This window comes from Schistocerca serialis, chromosome 8 (assembly GCF_023864345.2).
Source record: "Schistocerca serialis cubense isolate TAMUIC-IGC-003099 chromosome 8, iqSchSeri2.2, whole genome shotgun sequence".
Taxonomy (NCBI): domain Eukaryota; kingdom Metazoa; phylum Arthropoda; class Insecta; order Orthoptera; family Acrididae; genus Schistocerca; species Schistocerca serialis.
Genome location: NC_064645.1, coordinates 350,863,567 through 350,880,723, shown reverse-complemented (window position 1 = coordinate 350,880,723; position 17,157 = coordinate 350,863,567). Strand labels below are relative to the sequence as shown.

General features: G+C 47.4%; 1 protein-coding gene across 2 annotated transcripts in view; it reads left to right on the top strand.

Annotated features, from left to right (window-relative positions):
• The first annotated feature begins 249 nt into the window (after positions 1–249).
• The window catches only part of LOC126416464 (serine/threonine-protein kinase Sgk2-like), a 111,472-nt gene continuing 94,564 nt past the window's right edge, over positions 250–17,157 (top strand). For both annotated transcript variants that reach the window (XM_050084201.1, XM_050084200.1), the window contains exons 1-2: positions 250–427; positions 1,542–1,682. In XM_050084201.1, the coding sequence (XP_049940158.1) occupies positions 1,566–1,682 (117 nt within the window). In that variant the 5' untranslated portion in view covers positions 250–427; positions 1,542–1,565. The remainder of the gene's footprint in view (positions 428–1,541; positions 1,683–17,157) is intronic.

Genomic DNA, 17,157 nt, shown 5'->3' with positions numbered 1-17,157 from the left:
AGTTGTAATTTTGATAAACGTCTTGGAACATAATCTATTTAAGTGGAATATGACGGAGTATAATTAAACATGTCAGAGGTACAATAATTAAGTAAAAATAATTCCCATGATAGTATATGTACCGTTAAAGTTTTCATTAGAGAAGACTGTGATTCCCTGGAATATTTATCAACTCAAGAGTGAGGAAGAATATATATCTTTGGTTGCTCTTACGAAAGCATAGTTACTCGCTTACTCAGGGACCAGGGTCCAAGATCTGATTTGTCTACGGAATGACGTTTCTGGTGAAACATGCGGGAAGTGCGTTTATGTAGCAAGTGAGATGTGTCGTTAAATTCCGAGTGGGCAGCAGATTTCTTGAGCGTGCCACCGTTGTTGCGACAGTCTGCGTATTAATTGAAAAAGAAAATTACATTTTACTCAAACGGTAAGTTTTTGTTTATGTTTACGTTTTGTATGTATGTGTGACGGTTAAACGATGTGTCAAGTTCAGGATGAAAGCAGAAATGCTATTTGGTTAAACAGTGACCATTATTTAGTGTAAAGTTTTTAATAACCTGTCATATAGCTTGTGAAGCGCACTAATTAATTAGATGGACACAAAGTTCTTTTAGGACGTAAATTTTTTTTTATTAACTGCAGGTTAAAATAACGCACAAATGATGCCTAACATGTTGAACATTTAGGTGACATAATATTGTTTAAAGTCTTTGAAGGCTTCAGTAATAAAGTGTCCTCGCTGCACGATCTACGTGTGCATGGCCATACATGTGCTTAGAGGCGATTGAGCCTTTAGACAGGTAAGAAATGGATTTGTCATTTTATGTGAGCCATTGTTATTCAACACGCTTAGGAAAAGTGCTTCAAATTATATTCAAACGAAGACAAGCTGCTATTTTGGTTTTGATCACTTGCTGGCCGTTCGCATACGCTGGCATGTTTAACTCCGTTTAAATGAAAGTCGTTAAATAATTTCTTAATACATCAATTCCACGCCCTGAGAATGTAAACGAATATCTTCTACTGCAAAATTTGCGTCTTCTCGTGTATCGGCCGGCGGTTGCTTCTTGTAATGGTGAATGTGTGAAAGGAGGCACTTTCCGTAAATATTCAGTCATAAGTAGATGTAAGAGTATTCATTACCGTACCTTTTCATTGCGTTTAATACAAAAACTGACAGCTATATTTTTTGCATTTTTAAAATTAACTTAGCCTTCAAATTTAATTAAAAAATTGGTACCAGATAGAAACTATTAGTGATGACTGGAATGCAAAAAGTGATAAAAATGTTATCAGACAAAATAGGCAGTCAGTAGCATTGTTTAATATTAATGTTCTATGTGGGTAAAGTACCCTGATGAAGGTAAACAAACCGGCAACCAGTTACATAATCTTTAGTCCTTGGCTTTATCTTATCAGTCTGTGAGCAGCGGTAAGTTTAACTATGCAGGAAGGCTGTCATGGTCAGTCTTTCATTAGTGGTTGTGGAGTGTTGTGCTACAATGACACGAACAGATGCAATATGCTGTCCTATTCTGCAGCTGCTGTGGGACTCATTGGCAAATATGTGCGATGTGTGGCCAAACACGAAAGGGAGGCCAGCTGTTCGTACTGTAGGAGTGCCACCTCCGTCAGCACGCGTTGAGAACACTGAAACCTGGCAGCGCAGCAAGAAATTTACTGTGAGTCTATACTTCCTGTACTTGCTTTAGCATGTTTATTCATATGAGAGGAGAACCATTGTAAAAGGGAAGCAAATTTTGAGTGACAGATAAGTTTTGAATATAAAATACGATACATGTCTTGTGAAATTCAGAATACAGTAATATAATAACTGTAGTTTACTCCAAAGGTCATATTCTTTCATTACAATGTCACTCTTTGTCACCCATATTTGTAGTCAAGCAGTTTGCTTGGCTTTTGCAACACAAGTTTTACTGCGTACTGAAGGGGTGTTTTTTTTTTTTGTTGCAAAGGACTCTTCAGAACAATGGTTTTTATTTTCTTCCTCTTCAATGCAATTTTAGTCGTGTGTTTCAGTATCTGATGACTTGCTGCTTATGACATTGTAGATGTTGAACTGCTTTTCATTGTAACACTGCATCTCGTTCCTTTCATGTAGAAGGAAGCTTGGATTAGTTGTAAAGTTCCAGATTTTTCAAATAACTCAATGTATGCATTAGATAATATCTAATTTCCCATTGAAAAGTTATAATAAGTGTGTTTCATGAAATATCAAAGATGAAGTAGGGTGACAGGTATCTTGCCACAATATTTCAGCTGACAGTCGTTCAGTCATCTTAAAGAGAGTATGGGATTCTGGATATGGATCGTAATATATGTAATAAACAACTTCAAAGTTTTCAATATACACACATATTTTGCTATAAAGACTGATACACATGAACACTCCATGAAGTACAAAGGCAAACTGAATTAAACATGGCTCATCAGAGCAGTTAATGTTCCAAAGATTGTAATTTGTGTTGTCTATGTGATCTATCGATGCCACAGAGCCCCCCTCCCCGCAGTACGAATTACGGCCTACGAGCCCTGAGGGGGGGGGGGGGGGGGGGGAGTCGTGTGGGTGTCAGCGTCGGTGTGAGAGGTGCAAGGTGGCAGGCGCTAGACCGGAAGCTCCATCTCCGTTCGGTCGGTGTGCGAAGGCGTGGAGTGTGGTCACTGGTCCAACTCGTAATCCGAGGGAGGAGGCGGCGTGTGAGCATGCCTTTCCCGAATGCAGACTGAGCCGTCTGAAGGAATGAAAGCTCGGACGCATGTCGGGTTGCACTCTTGTGGGAGGGACAAGCTGTACACTATCTTGACGTTGAGTTACTCAGTGAGGGTCAGGTCTGTGCTGTCAGTGAATAGTACAAGCTCACGATTATCTAACACCATAATCGACACGTCGTCAACGCGGTCAGGTGGTATGTTGCAGCGCAGAACGAAGGATGGGGCGTCCACGTCTCTAGTACCTGAAACGTCTTCAAAACCTGTAAATGGGTATGATGATGACATTCCTGAGGAACCCGCGAACTGCGTTGGTGAATCGTTGGATGAAGAAAATCCAACACTAGGTTGAACGGACTCATTAGCGGGTTCGTCAAAAGAACATGTGCCCAGGCAGTCCGACTGGGACGGCAGAGGGGTGTCGGAGTCTATGAAGGCAGGCTTGAGCCTGTGTAGAGAAACAGTTTGCGGACGATCTTTTATAATAATGTCGAATGTCGTCTCGTCCCTCTGGAGTACTTCGAAGAGGCCGAGGTAAGGGGGTTGTAGGGGTTGTCTGACAGCCGTCCCTGAGCATGACGTGTGAACAAGAGCTGAGTGCGGGCGGCACGTAAGTGTCGAGTGGGGAATGTCTGACAGGCGGGTGTAGCCAGGTGTTTCTAAAGTATGCATGCATCCTTTCAATAAAGTCTGTGAAGGAGGGGGAATCCCCAGAATCTTGGGGGAGAATTAGTTCCCCAGGTAAAAATGGGTTTCCGCCGAAAACAAATTCGTAAATCGCCCATGTAAATGTGGTTCAAATGTAGAACGTAGGCCCAGCAACACCCAAGGAAGTGCCTCGGATCAGAGACAGTCATGGCACCTGAGTGCAGTTTTAAGGGTGCGGTGCCATCATTCCACCAACCCGTTGCTTTGCGGGTGGTAGGCTGTCGTATGGATCTTTTTAATACCACAAAGATTACAGGGAATCGTAAAAAGTGCAGATTCGAACTGTCAACTCTGGACGGGCAGCCAAACCTAGTGATCCAAGAAGAAACGAATCCTTTGGCCACAGTTCCTGCTGTGATGTTGGGTAAGGAGATGGCTCTCCACCCAATGAGACATTCGGTTTATTGTGGACAGGATATACCTGTGGCCCTCCAACGGAGGCAGGTTTCCGATAAGGTCAATATGTACATGACGGAAACGTCCCTTGGGGATGTCAAACTTGATGAGTGGCGAAGAGGTGTGACGTCCTATTTTCTTTCGTTGACAGGAAATGCAGCTGCATGCCCATGTTTGACAGTCCCGTTTCACATCTTTCCACACAAAACGCTTAACGGAGGCAGGTTTCCGATAAGGTCAATATGTACATGACGGAAACGTCCCTTGGGGATGTCAAACTTGATGAGTGGCGAAGAGGTGTGACGTCCTATTTTCTTTCGTTGACAGGAAATGCAGCTGCATGCCCATGTTTGACAGTCCCGTTTCACATCTTTCCACACAAAACGCTTGGGGACGAGGGTGGGTGAGATTATGCAAGGCGTCAAAAACCTGTTGACGCAGTGTGCGTGGGAGCAAAGGCCGCAGAATGCCCGTAGAAGAGTCGCACCACACTTCGTCCGAAATGCCAGGGAACTTAGCCTTGGTAAACACGAGCGAAGACTGTGGGCTGCGCGCCACTTAATGGGGTTGAGGCGTCTAACCTTGTGTCTAATAAGCTGTGGTAATTATCTTGTGTGTCGTTCCGTCAGTGACAGAAGAGACTGAGAACTGCACACAAGGCTGAGTAACGTTCTGACATTGAGTTTTGAGACGAGTGGGGCGTGATGAGGCATAGCCGTTAGCGCGAGTGGGAAAAGGCAGCAAGAAAGTCACATGCCTATTAAACAAGTGCGGCATGCGCTTGTTTGTAGAGGTCGACTGCACGCACAGCATGGAGCAGAGGGGGGCACGCAGCGACTGTCTGTTGTTAACTTTACCTTGCGTAACCGGCACAGGTGAGAGAGGTGCTGAGGCGTGAGGGACAGCGATGGCCGCCGAGTTGCTTGGCTGGCACGTGGGAGAGGGGGAATGTTTATTAACAAGCGGCGCGGCTGGCTGCATAGTGGGCTTGGTCGTGCTGTGGGAGTGAGACACTGTTTGAAACATGATGCACTGCGCGTAATTGGCGCTTGGGTGGTGCGGAGGTCACTGAACGCGAATTGTCACACGCAATGAATGTTTCTGAACCAACCTGATGAGTGTTCGAACTGATGCTTGGCGATGAAGTTCAATCCGGTGAAGGAACTGTGGATTGCTGTTTCAACAGAGAGGTTCGGGCCGCAGTGGGCTCATTGTAAGTGTGAGCACTGCGTTGTTTCAGCTCGTTGTTCTCCCAGCGGAGGTGCTCTGCTGAGTCGTATTCTGAAAGTAGGTTAGTGACGCAGGTCACAATCTTCCCCGCGAGGGCGGAACACTCGCGAACTAAATCCCATATTGCGGCGGAAATGGAACGAGGAGAATGGGTGCCGGAGCACGGTAGCTGGGGTAGAATGGAGTGGAGGTGGCCTGCGGTCCCGCTGCACAAGAATTAATGCTGGGATCGGGCATCACCGGAGCAGAAATGTTACTAGCACACAAGTTCGCAACAACGGCTGGTTGTAATGTCTCTGAAGACACGACACGGCAGGCACGGTCGGTACCATGGGAGTGAACAGGTGAGCGGCACGTAATGAGGGCCTGTAAACTGGTCTGGAAATTGCAGGACTAGCAGTGACATTGTCCATCTCGGAAATGACGTCGAAGGCCAGCCCGGCAGCCGCAGACGGTACTGCAGAAGGAGTGAGCGTGAGCGGTTGTATGGTGGTTGGAATCGACGCCTCCTGGGGGAGGGAGGGGGGGGGGGTGGTTTGGCTTGGAGCTTAAAGTGCAACAATGAGAGTTTTCCGCACACAATGGCCTCGCACCCTTCATGGTAGGACCATAAAACACTGGTGAAACCTGTTGGCAGTCATACTGTCGTAGTACAATGTTGCTGGTTGAAGAGGCTACATTGAGTGCACTTGTACCCATGTGGTCGTAAAACTGGGCCGCCGATCCGGTGGTTTGTTCTGGTGAACTGGATGCATAAAAAAATGTCTGTTCCTGATTTGTGACGAAGGTGAGGCTAGTGTAGCTTGGTAATAGTTGACAGCGTGTGCATTTTGCAGAAATGGCGGCGTTGCACTACTATAACCGACGTCGTGGCACGTAGAGGATCAAAGCACGTGTGTGAATTTCTGTCCCTTTGAACTTCGTATGAGTGATTGATCGTCACACTATTTAGTAAATCATCCACTTCACTTTTCACTTGTTGTTGTGCATAATCCAGCGAAACAAAGCCTGAGTCCATTGTTTGAGGTAACTGTGTAACACTCGGTCGTTGTGGAGTTGCTAAAGTAGAGGTTATCCTCATCGAAGATCATAGATCATTGTCCGTTAGCTGCGAAGTAACAGACGGCGGAGGGTTGTGTTGGCCTGGTCGTAAGAGCTGGGCCTCCAAATCTTCATAAAGAAAGTTCGGTGATGTAGCCATGGCGTCGAATGTGATACCTGTTGATTCTATACAACCGGCGCAGATGTCATGGAAGACGTAGAACTTTTTGTCCAGGGTCACCAATATGGGATTCTGGATACGGATCGTGATATACGTAATAAACGGTTACCAAGTTTTCTATGTACACATATATTTTACCATAAAGACTGATACACATGAATACTGCATGAAGTACAAAGGCAGACTGAATTAAACATGGGGGCTCGTCAGAGCAGTTAATGTTCCAAAGATTGTAATTTGTGTGGTCAATGTGACCTATTGACGCCACAAGAGTTTACCGATGGAGGATGCTGATTTTGTTTTGTCTTATTCTGTCAAACCCCTGTTACTTACAGTTAGGTGTGACTTTCCTTGTCATCCTATTGGCTCAAACTCATTCCGTGTGTTTGCAAAATAGGTGAATGTATCTATAACTTAACAATGTAGAATTTATCAATTGTATGACAAATATTATTCTCAAGAATAATTAAGAGTGAACAGCCCAGCTAAATTTTCACTACCTTATTCATCCTGTTGCTGACAATTCAGTGTAGCCGGTGTTGCACACCTTCCTCAGATATCTCGTGAATTATTTTTTAAATGAACATATGTTGAACTACTGTTTCCAATTTAAATTATGATTACCCTTTCTGAGTAAATTCTCAGCAAATACAGTATTCATTTCTATTCTTCACAATACATTTCTGCAGCCATAACCAAATCTTCAAGCTGGCTACTAGCCCTCCTCTACACTCGTCGAAGAAGACGTGACCATCAAAGATGGTGTGAACACCATAGTTGTAATAAACAGTTACATGTTATTGAACAATGGAAAGCCCAGTTTGGAATATCAAAGAATATTATAAAAAGAATAGATTGCTACTCACTGTAAAGGTGTCATGTGTTGAGTGACAGGCACAATGAGAAGACTGTTACACAGTGAGGTTTCAGCCAAAACCTTCTTCTGAAAGGAAAACACCCCACACATTCCCATCAGCAAGCACATCTCATGGACTCGTGACTGCCATCTCTGTCTGCTCCAGACAGACTGCAACTCCCCCCTGCAGTTCTGGGGGTTAGAATAGGCCCGAGGTATTCATGCCTGTTGTAAGAGGTGACTAAAAGGTGTCTAACACTTTTTGGCCCACTCAGGTCCCGTTCTGTGGTTTGACCTGCCACTTTCAAAATTCTACAGAAGTGCGGGCCATATGGGAAAGGATGCCTTATGTGGTGCACGAGTGCCCTTAGATTCATTCTGAATCTCTTGTCATGGCTTTTCATCTCCACCTGTGATTCAACTGTTTGGGCAAAGACACTTTCCGGGCTATGTCATCTTCTTCCATTGTCTCCTGTCCTCTTTCGCCCCCATGACAGTATAGGATTTCTCTGCACCCAATACTCAGCACGGTAGCCAGTCCGTTGTGGTGGGGCCGTCATATACCCATTTCGTGGTAGCCCCCTGACAACACAGGGATCACACTGCTGATGCCTGAGCTGTAAACTCCCCACGTATGCCAAGGAGTAGATGCTTGTCTTCCTGGGACATCAGGACTCGTGGCAACGGCCATCATGCCAGTTGCCTTTGCTGTGGCTGGGTGGTGCCCGTGGGGAGAGCCCCTGATCAGAGTGGGTGGCATCAGGGCGGATGATCCGCAAAGAAGCGGACTAAGTCATCTCTTGCTGGTGATTGTACGGCACCAGCAGTCTCTAAGAAGGGCAAGATAGAATACAATGCTGACAGGTATGACCCCAAATCGTTTCCCTCCCTCGCTACACCATGGGAGGAACATAGATCTACAGAATGGAGAGAGTCATATTCGCCTTGGTTTTTAGTCTGTAGCAAAACCGATGGGGACTCTTTTCCACCTATGAAGCCTCAATTTTTTGTTGAACACCTTGAGGATAAGTTTGGAGAAGTGACAGCACTGTCAAAGACGCAAAATGGCACAGTTTTGATTCAGACAGCATCCCCAGCCCGATGCTGAGCATTACTCACCTGTGACAAGCTGGGTGATATTCCTGTTTCCGTCACTCCCCATAAAGGCCTCAACATGGTCCAGGGGATAATTTTCCATCGTGACCTCCTCTTGCAGTCTGACGATGAGTTCCACGCCAATTTAGAACAACAGGGTGTGCATTTCATCCGGCATGTTTACAGGGGACCCAAAGACAACAGGGTTGCTACCGGTGCCTTCATCTTGGCCTTTGAGGGTGATTCATTGCCTGAAAAGGTCAAGGTGATTGTTTACTGCTGTGACATTAAACCATACGTCCCTCCCCCTATGCGGTGCTTTAAGTGCTGGAAGTATGGGCACGTCTTCCCGCTGCACTTCCAGTGTCACATGTCAAGACTGCGGATGTCCACTGCCCCCAATATACTTTGTTTGCGCCACCTCCCACTTGCATCTCAACTGTGGAGAGCACCACTCCCCCTGCTCACCAGACTGCCCAGTACTCCAAAAAGAGCGGAAAGTCATGGAGTACAAGACCCTGGACCGGTTGACTTACACAGAGGCTAAACGTAAATTTGAAAGATTACACCCCATTTGGTTGATGTCGACATACGCTGCAGCTACATCAACATCGCCGTCCCAAGTGCCAGGGGTCCCTTGCTCTGTGCCACGAACAGTGGGCCCTCCAGGCCACCAGAATACATCCACCCCCTTGGTGGTAGGGGGCAAATCTTCCGCCTTTGCTCCCAAAGCACCTACTTTAGGAGCAAGCCCCCCTCCCCTCCCCCAAATGCAGGGGACATTGGTCCCCTCCCCCCTGCTGGAGAAGCAACAGCCTCCTCCGGATCATCTCATGCGGAAGGTCCCCCTTGGGGCCCTCTCTCCCAAGGTCTCCACTAATGCCACGGCGGACACATGCCAGTGGTTCAAGGAGCCAAAAGCTGCTGGACGAAGAGCTTCATGGTCTTTCTCTGTGCCTGAAACTGCTTCGGAGAAATCTTCCCAGCAAGCCCCTTAAGATAAGTAGTAGTCTGCTAAGAAACAGGACCCTCTGGTGGCCCCATCACCACCACTCCCCATCATTTCTGCATCTGAGGATGCAGTGGAGATGTTAGCATCCCCTGCGGACCTGGATCTCACTGATGCCTCATCCACCATAGAAATGGCTACAAATACTCAGTTGGAGGCAGCAGGTGACCCTGAGGCATAACCTGCCTCCTTGCACACTTCATGCCTTCCCAGCCTCATGATAACATCATCCTCCAGTGGAATTGCTGCGCTTTTTTCCACCACCTGGCTGAGCTACATCAACTGCTAAGCTTTACACCTGTTCTGCATTGCCCTCCAGGAAACCTGGTTCCTCGCAATGCTGACCCCTGCCGTCTGTGGCTATAAGGGATATTACAGAAACTGTAGCAACTATAATAGAGTGTCGAGTGGAGTTTGCGTCCATGTCCTGAACTCGGTATGTAGTGAACCTGTGCCCCTTCAAACCCCTCTTGGAGCTGTGGCTGTCAGGATATGAACGATGCAGGAAATAACTGTCTGCAATGTATATCTTCCTCAAGATGGTGCAGTACCCCTGAACGCATTGGCTGCATTGATTGATCAACTCCCAAAACATTTCCTACTTCAGGAGATTTTAACGCTCATAACCCCTTGTGGGGTGGCACAGTTTTTACTGGCTGAGGCAGAGATGTCGAAAATTTACTCTCACAGCTCAACCTCTGCCTCTTACATACTGGGGCTGCCACACATTTCAGTGTGGCACATGGCACATATTCAGGTCATTGATCTCTCGGTTTGCAGTCCTGGCCTTCTCCCATATTTCCACTGGAGAGCACATGACAAACTGTGTGGTAATAACCACCTCCCCATCTTCCTGTCACCGTCCCGGCATCAGGCCCGCAGATTCCTACCAAGATGGGCTTTAAACCTTTGCTGTCACTGTTCAATCTCTCCCACACAGTAACATCGATGTGGTGGTTGAGCAGGTAACTACAACGATCGTTTCTGCAGCAGAAAACGCAATCCTTCGTCCTTTATGGTGCTCCCGGCGAAAGACAATCCCTTGGTGGTCGCCACAGGTTGCTGAGGCAATTGAGGAGCGTCAGTGTGTTCTACAGCAGCATAAGTGGCATCCTTCCGTGGAGCACCTCATAGCCTTTAAACAGCTCTGTGCCCGTGTTTGCCAGCTTATTAAAAGGTGGAAACAGGAGTGTTGGGAGAAGTACGTGTCGACCATTGGGTGCCACACGTCACCTTCCCAAGTCTGGACAAAGCTCAAACGAGTTTTCGGCTACGAGACCCCAACAGTGTTCCTGGTGTTAACATAAAAGGTGTGATATCTACCGCCGCAAACGTGATTGCCAGACACTTTGCTGAGCACTATGCTCGCACCTCTGCGTCAGAGAATTACCCCCAGCCTTTCGCACTCTCAAACGGTGGATGGTAAGGAAAGTCCTCTCTTTCACTACACGCCACAGTGGACCCTATAATGCTCCATTTACAGAGTGGAAGCTCCTCAGTGCCCTTGTACATTGCCCCGGCACGGCTCCTGGGCCCAGTCGGATCCACAGTCAGATGATTAAACATCTCTCGTCTGACTACAAACGAAATCTCCTCATGATCTTCAGCCGGATCTGGTGAGATGGCGTCTTTCTGTCGCACTGGTGGGAGAGCACCATCATAACAATGCTCAAACCTGGCAAAAACCCGCTTGATGTGGGTAGCTATCGGCCCACCAGCCTCACCAACGTTGTTTGTAAGCTGCTGGAACATACGGTGTGTCGGCGGTTGGGTTGGGTCCTGGAGTCACATGGCATACTGGCTCCGTGCCAGGGTGTCTTCTGCAAGGGTCGCTCTATCATTGATAATCTTGTGTCCCTCGAGTCTGCCATCTGAACATCCTTTCCCAGACACCAACACCTTTTTGCCGTCTTTTTTTATTTACAAAAAGCATATGACACCACCTGGAGACATCATATCATTGGCAGATTATATGAGTGGGGTATCTGAGGCCCGCTCCAGATTTTTATCCATAATTTCCTGTCACTTGGTACTTTCCATGTCCAAGTTGCTGCCTCCAATAGTTCCCCCCATATCCAGGAGAATGGGGTCTCACAGGGCTCTGTATTGACTGTATCTCTATTTTTAGTGGTCATTAATGGTCAAGCAGCAGCTGTAGGGCTGTTGGTTTCACCCTCTGTGTATGCAGATGACTTCTGCATTTTGTACTGCTCCACCAGTTCAGGAGTTGCTGAGCGGCGCAATTAGGGAGCCAGTAACAAGGCGCAATCAGGGGCTCTAGCCTACGGCTTTCAGTTTTTGGCCACAAAGTCGTGTGTAATGGACTTCTGTCGGCGTTGTACCATTCATCCGGTACCAGAACTTTGCCTTACTGACGATTCCCTCACTGTAGTGGAGACGTATTGATTTTTAGGAATGGTTTTCAATGCCTGATTGACTTGGCTTTCTCACCTTTGTCAGCTTAAGCGGAAGTGCTGGAAGCACCTCATCAGTGCCCTCCGCTGCCTGGGCAACACCAACTAGGGTGCAGATCCCTCTACGCTGCTGCTGCTGCTGCTGCTATACAGAGCCCTTGTTCAATCCCGCCTTGACTATGGGAGTCTGGTTTATGGTTCGACAGTGTCCTCAGCGTAGCGTTTACTTGACCCATTGCACCACTGTGGCGTTCAACTAGCAACGGGAGCTTGTAAGATGAGTCCGGTGACCAGTGTCCTTGCGGAGGTTGGAGTCTCTCCATTGCAGGTCAGGCGGGCACAACTGCTCGCCAGTTACATTGCACATGCTTGTAGTTCTCCTGCGCATCTGAATCATTGTCTCCTTTTCCCACCCACGGCGGTTCATTTCCCACATCAGCGGGCCAGGTCAGGGCTTACAATTGCAGTTCACATCCGATCCCTTCTGTCTGAACTGGAGTCCTTGCCTTTGCCGCCTATACTCGAGGTCAAATTGCTTACACCTGGACCTTTCACATGACTCAAAGGATTCAGTTCATCCCACGGCTCTCCGCTGTCACTTCATCTCGATTCTTGACATGTACCGAGGCCATGAAGTGATTTACAATGATGGCTCAATGGCTGATGGTCAAGTCGGCTTCTCGTGTGTCTGTGGAGAACATATTGAACAGCATTCCTTGCCCGATGGCTGCAGTGTTTTCACTGCAGAGCTGATGACTATATCTCGTGCTCTTGAGCACATCCGTTCATGCCATGGGGGGTCGTTCCTTCTGTGTACTGACTCCTTGAGCAGCCTACAAGCTATCGACCAGTGCTACCCTCATCACATTTTGGTAGCGTCCATCCAGGAGTCCATCTATGCCATGGAGCAGTCCGGTCGTTCAGTGGTGTTTGTGTGGACCCCAGGACACGTCGGAATCCAAGGCAACGAACTTGCTGACAGATTGGCCGAACAGGCTACACGGAAACCGCTTATGGAGATCAGCATTCCAATAACTGATCTGCGTTTGTTTTTACATCACCAGGTTATGCTTTGGGAGACAGAATGGCATAATCTCAGTACACACAACAAACTGCACGCCATTAAGGAGACTACGAATGTGTGGCAGTCCTCTCACAGGGACTCTGTGGTTCTCTGCCGGCTCCACATTGGCCATGCTTGGGTGACCTACATCTACCTCCTGTGCCATGAAGACCCGCCTCAGTGTCGATGTGGTGCCCGGTTGACAGTGGTCCATATTCTGGTGCACTGAGCCGAGCTCTTTGCCTTGTATCGGGTCACGGAGTACGTCTGGCAACACAGCCTTTTCAATTGTGTCTTCTGCTCAGACTCACTCATCGCCCTTCAAAGCCTACTTGCACTGTACACTGTCCATCCGTTAGTGCAGCAGGTTCAGGAAAAGTGTCTCTTGCTGACTCGTGTGATGTTTCTGTGGGTTCCTGGTCATGTCGGTCTGCCAGGAAAGGAAGCTGCTGCCAAGGCTGCAGTCCTCGTACCTCAGTACCTATAATCTCTCCCATGATCTCCGTGTTGCCGTCTGTCAGGAGGTGGTGTCCCTTTGGCATTGCCAGTGGTCCTTCCTTCACAGGAATAAGCTCTGGCTTATTAGGCCTCTCCCAGCAGCTTGGACGACCTCATCTCAGCCCTCCCGCCGGGAGGAGGTCATTTCAACTCTGCTGCATATTGGTCACTGCCTTTTTAGCCATCGTCATTTGCTAAGTTGTGCTACCCCACCACTTTGTATACTTTGCGACTACATTTTAACTGTTCACCACTTCTTGATGGAATGCCCATTTTTTAACTGTTTATGTTCCCGCTTGGGTTTGCTGTCCGATTTATTGGCCGTTTTAGCAAATGACACGCTGGCTGTCGACCGTGTTTTACTTTTTATCTGCCAACGTAATATGGTGAAGGCAATTTAATTTTTAGTTTTGGATCTCCATTTCTGTATGGTGTCATTTTTAACCCTTTTTCCATGTGCCTGTTTTTAGCTGTCTTCTATTAAGTCAGTTGGGACTGATGTTAACTCCTCTCTGTCTTCATGTTTCATTGTTTTGACTTGGGCGCATATGACCACACTTGTTTTTTGCACCCTAAAGCAAAACAAAACCAAACCTTCCATGCTGCATGTACGAGGGCGGTTCAGAAAGTAACCTCCGATTGGTCACAGTGCGGGTTGTGGGGGGAGTAGCGACGCCATCTGTGCGTTCACGCACTCAACAGGTCAGTCGGCATCAAGCCGTGGTCGAGTGAACGTCGTACCTGCGCTAGTTTAGTTTTTGTGGTAGTTTGAAATGTGTGCTGCAATAGAAAACCCCGCCAAATGTGAAGTGCGTACTGTCATAAGGATATTCTGCAGCAGCTATTCATCGTGAGCTTTGTGCCGTGTACGGACCAAGAGTTATGAGTGAAGGAGTTGTCCGTGAATGGGTACGTTTATTTAAAAGTGGACGAGAAAACGTTCATGATGAAGAGAGGAGTGGTAGACCATCATTGGTGACTGACGAACTCGTTCAGACAGTTGATGCAAAAGTTCGTGAAAATCGACGTTTCTCAATGTCGGAGTTGTCTACTGGTTTTCCACAGATTTCTAAGACTCTCTTGTACGAGATAGTGACAGCAAGATTGGGTTACCGTAAGTTCTGTGCACGATGGGTGCCCAAAATTCTTACCGACCACCACAAAACTCAAAGAATGGCCTCTGCATTAGACTTTCTGTCACGTTATGAGGACGAAGGAGAACCATTGTTAAACAGAATCGTGGCCGGTGACGAAACCTGGATTAAGTATGTGAACCCTGAGACAAAAGAACAATCAAAGATGTGGGCACATTCAAATTCGCCTACCAAACCAAGAAAAGCCTCGCAAGATTTTTCTGCCAGAAAACTGATGGCAACGGTGTTTTGGTATGCCAAAGGGGTGTTGTTGGTTGAATTCATGGAACGTGGTATGACCATTAATCAAGACGTGTACTGTGAAACAATAAAAAAGTTAAGACGGGCTATACAGAACAAACGCCGTGGTATGCTGACTTCCGGTATCGTTTTTTTGCACGATAACACCCGTCCTCACTCTGCTCACAGAACAGCGGCCCTTCTTGAGTCCTTCAAGTGGGACGTTATCAACCATCCACCTTACAGCCCAGACCTGGCGCCAAGTGATTATCACCTCTTCACGCATTTGAAGAAATGGCTCGGGTCACAGCGGTTTGATGACGACGAAGAGCTCAAAGATGCGGTCACAGGCTGGCTCCAGGCACAAGCTGGTGATTTTTATGCAGAAGGAATTTCAAAGCTTGTGAAGAGATACGATAAGTGCCTCAATCGCTATGGAGACTATGTAGAAAAATAGTGCAAAGATGTAGTTGTAAGATGTATATATTAAAATATTTTTATTTAACTTGGTGTATTTTTTTAAATCAACCGGAGGTTACTTTCTGAATGGCCCTCGTATATACTCATGCTATTCTTTTTTCCCCTTCCTTGGGGAACATGTCAGGGATGTTGTTGGAAATGTGTTCTGCATATTTAGTCGGCGATATCAGAATAGTCTCTACACTGTCTTTGGTTCCTTCTTTCTTTTTTCATTCCCTTTCTCCTATCATTCATCTGCTTCAGCATTTGAGGTTCCTCTTTTTCTTCTGTCTCCTCTTGCGCTCCTGAAGGACAGCCTAGGCATCTGATGTGTAGCAGGTGACTGGGTAGCGAGTAATTACCAGCCTCAGCTTGACAAGTTGGGTTTGCAAGTACCCCCCCCCTCCCCCCTCCCCTCCTGGTAAAGGCGAGGCCTACTATTGCCTGAGCTGCTACCTTCCCAAATTGCCAATTGGTCCCTCTGTCAGGTTTTCGGGAGGTCTGTGAGGGGAGGCCCCCCAGTTGGAAGGAACTCACCATCGGAGATGCTGACAGTCGTGCGGGATTTTCTTGCAATAAGCCAATCATCATTTTCAATGTTAACGTCGACCAAAAGTATAAACAATGAGGCCGACAATTCAAAGGCCCTCCCAGCTGCACCACGGTTCCTGGTGGTTTCACATACTGAAGACTTTCAGTCCTTTGTTACAGTAAATCCATTTATTGTTCAGAAAGGTGTTGATGCAATTGCTGGCCCTGTGAAATCCTGCTCTCGTTTACAAAATGGCACTTTGCTTTTGGAGACTACTTCTGGGGGACCGATGACTGTAGAAGTCTGGTCCCTTTACTCCCACAACCCAACCCCAACTACTTCTGATTCTCAAGCACAACTGCTTGCAGCTTTGTTCCTCCATGGCTATCTTGTTCGCATTGAGGCCCATCGAATGCTGAATTCTTCTCGTGATGTTATTTACACCAGGCTGCTTGATGGTCTGACTGAGGCAGAAATCCAAACATACCTCTCTGATTATGGTGTCATTGCAGTTCATCGGGTGATGAAGAAGGTAGATGCATCCTTAGTGCCCGCACCACTCTTTTTGTCACTTTTGAGAGTGTTTTGCTTCTGTCCAAGATAAAATCAGGCCATGAAGTTATCACAGTGTGACTGTACATTTCGAACCCGATATGTTGTTACCATTGTCATTGTTACAACCACACTCTAATGTCCTGTCGACATCCAGCAAAATGTGTAACCTGTGGTGTAGGGATGCTCATGAGGACCAGTGTCTGCCTCTTTCTCACCACTGTATCAACTGCAACGGCGACCATGCCACCTATTCCCAAGATTGTCCCACATATCACGACAAGCGTGCTGTGCAGGAGATACATGTGAAGGAAAAAGTGCCTTACCCAGTTGCTCGCAAGTTGTTAGCTAGTCAAAAGCCTTGCATTGTATCATCTGGCACCTACAGTACCGTTCTTGCTACATCTCGGTCCACGAAGAACATGACCATGCAGACATGCAACAACAAATTTAACGCCACGATTATGAAATCGCCCAGCATCATGGGAGCGTTCCCGTCTCCTACTCCAGTTGTGCAACAAGCCACCAAACTTTCGCCTCATTGGTCACCTGCTACACAACCGGCAGGCTGGAAAGGACAGAAGGAATCCTCCCACGAAAACTTCCTGTGTCCCTCCAGCCTACAAACATCTCGGTCTTCTTCTGCAAATCTGCCAACCAGAAAGGCTCCAGTAAATCAAACAAAAGAAAATGGTCCCCCCAGGGGATCCACAGCTCTTTTGTGGATACGTGAGTAGCGAGCACGGGGCCCCGAGCTAATGTGGCCTTCCTTCCTTTCCGGGCTGCATACCTTCCCTTTCCGCATCCTTCCCCATCCCCTGTCTTCGCTGCCCCCCCCCCCCCCCCCCCCCTCACCTCTGGCTCTTTCCTTCCCTTTCTCCCCCTCTCGGAGTATGGTTTGTGCCTACGTCCGGAGACGGACGCTTGTCAATGTACCGCATTCTTCGCCTTCCTTGCTTGTATGTCTTCTTCCTTCCTTTGTCCTTCTCTTTTCCTTACCTCTTCTCTTTACCCTTTTCT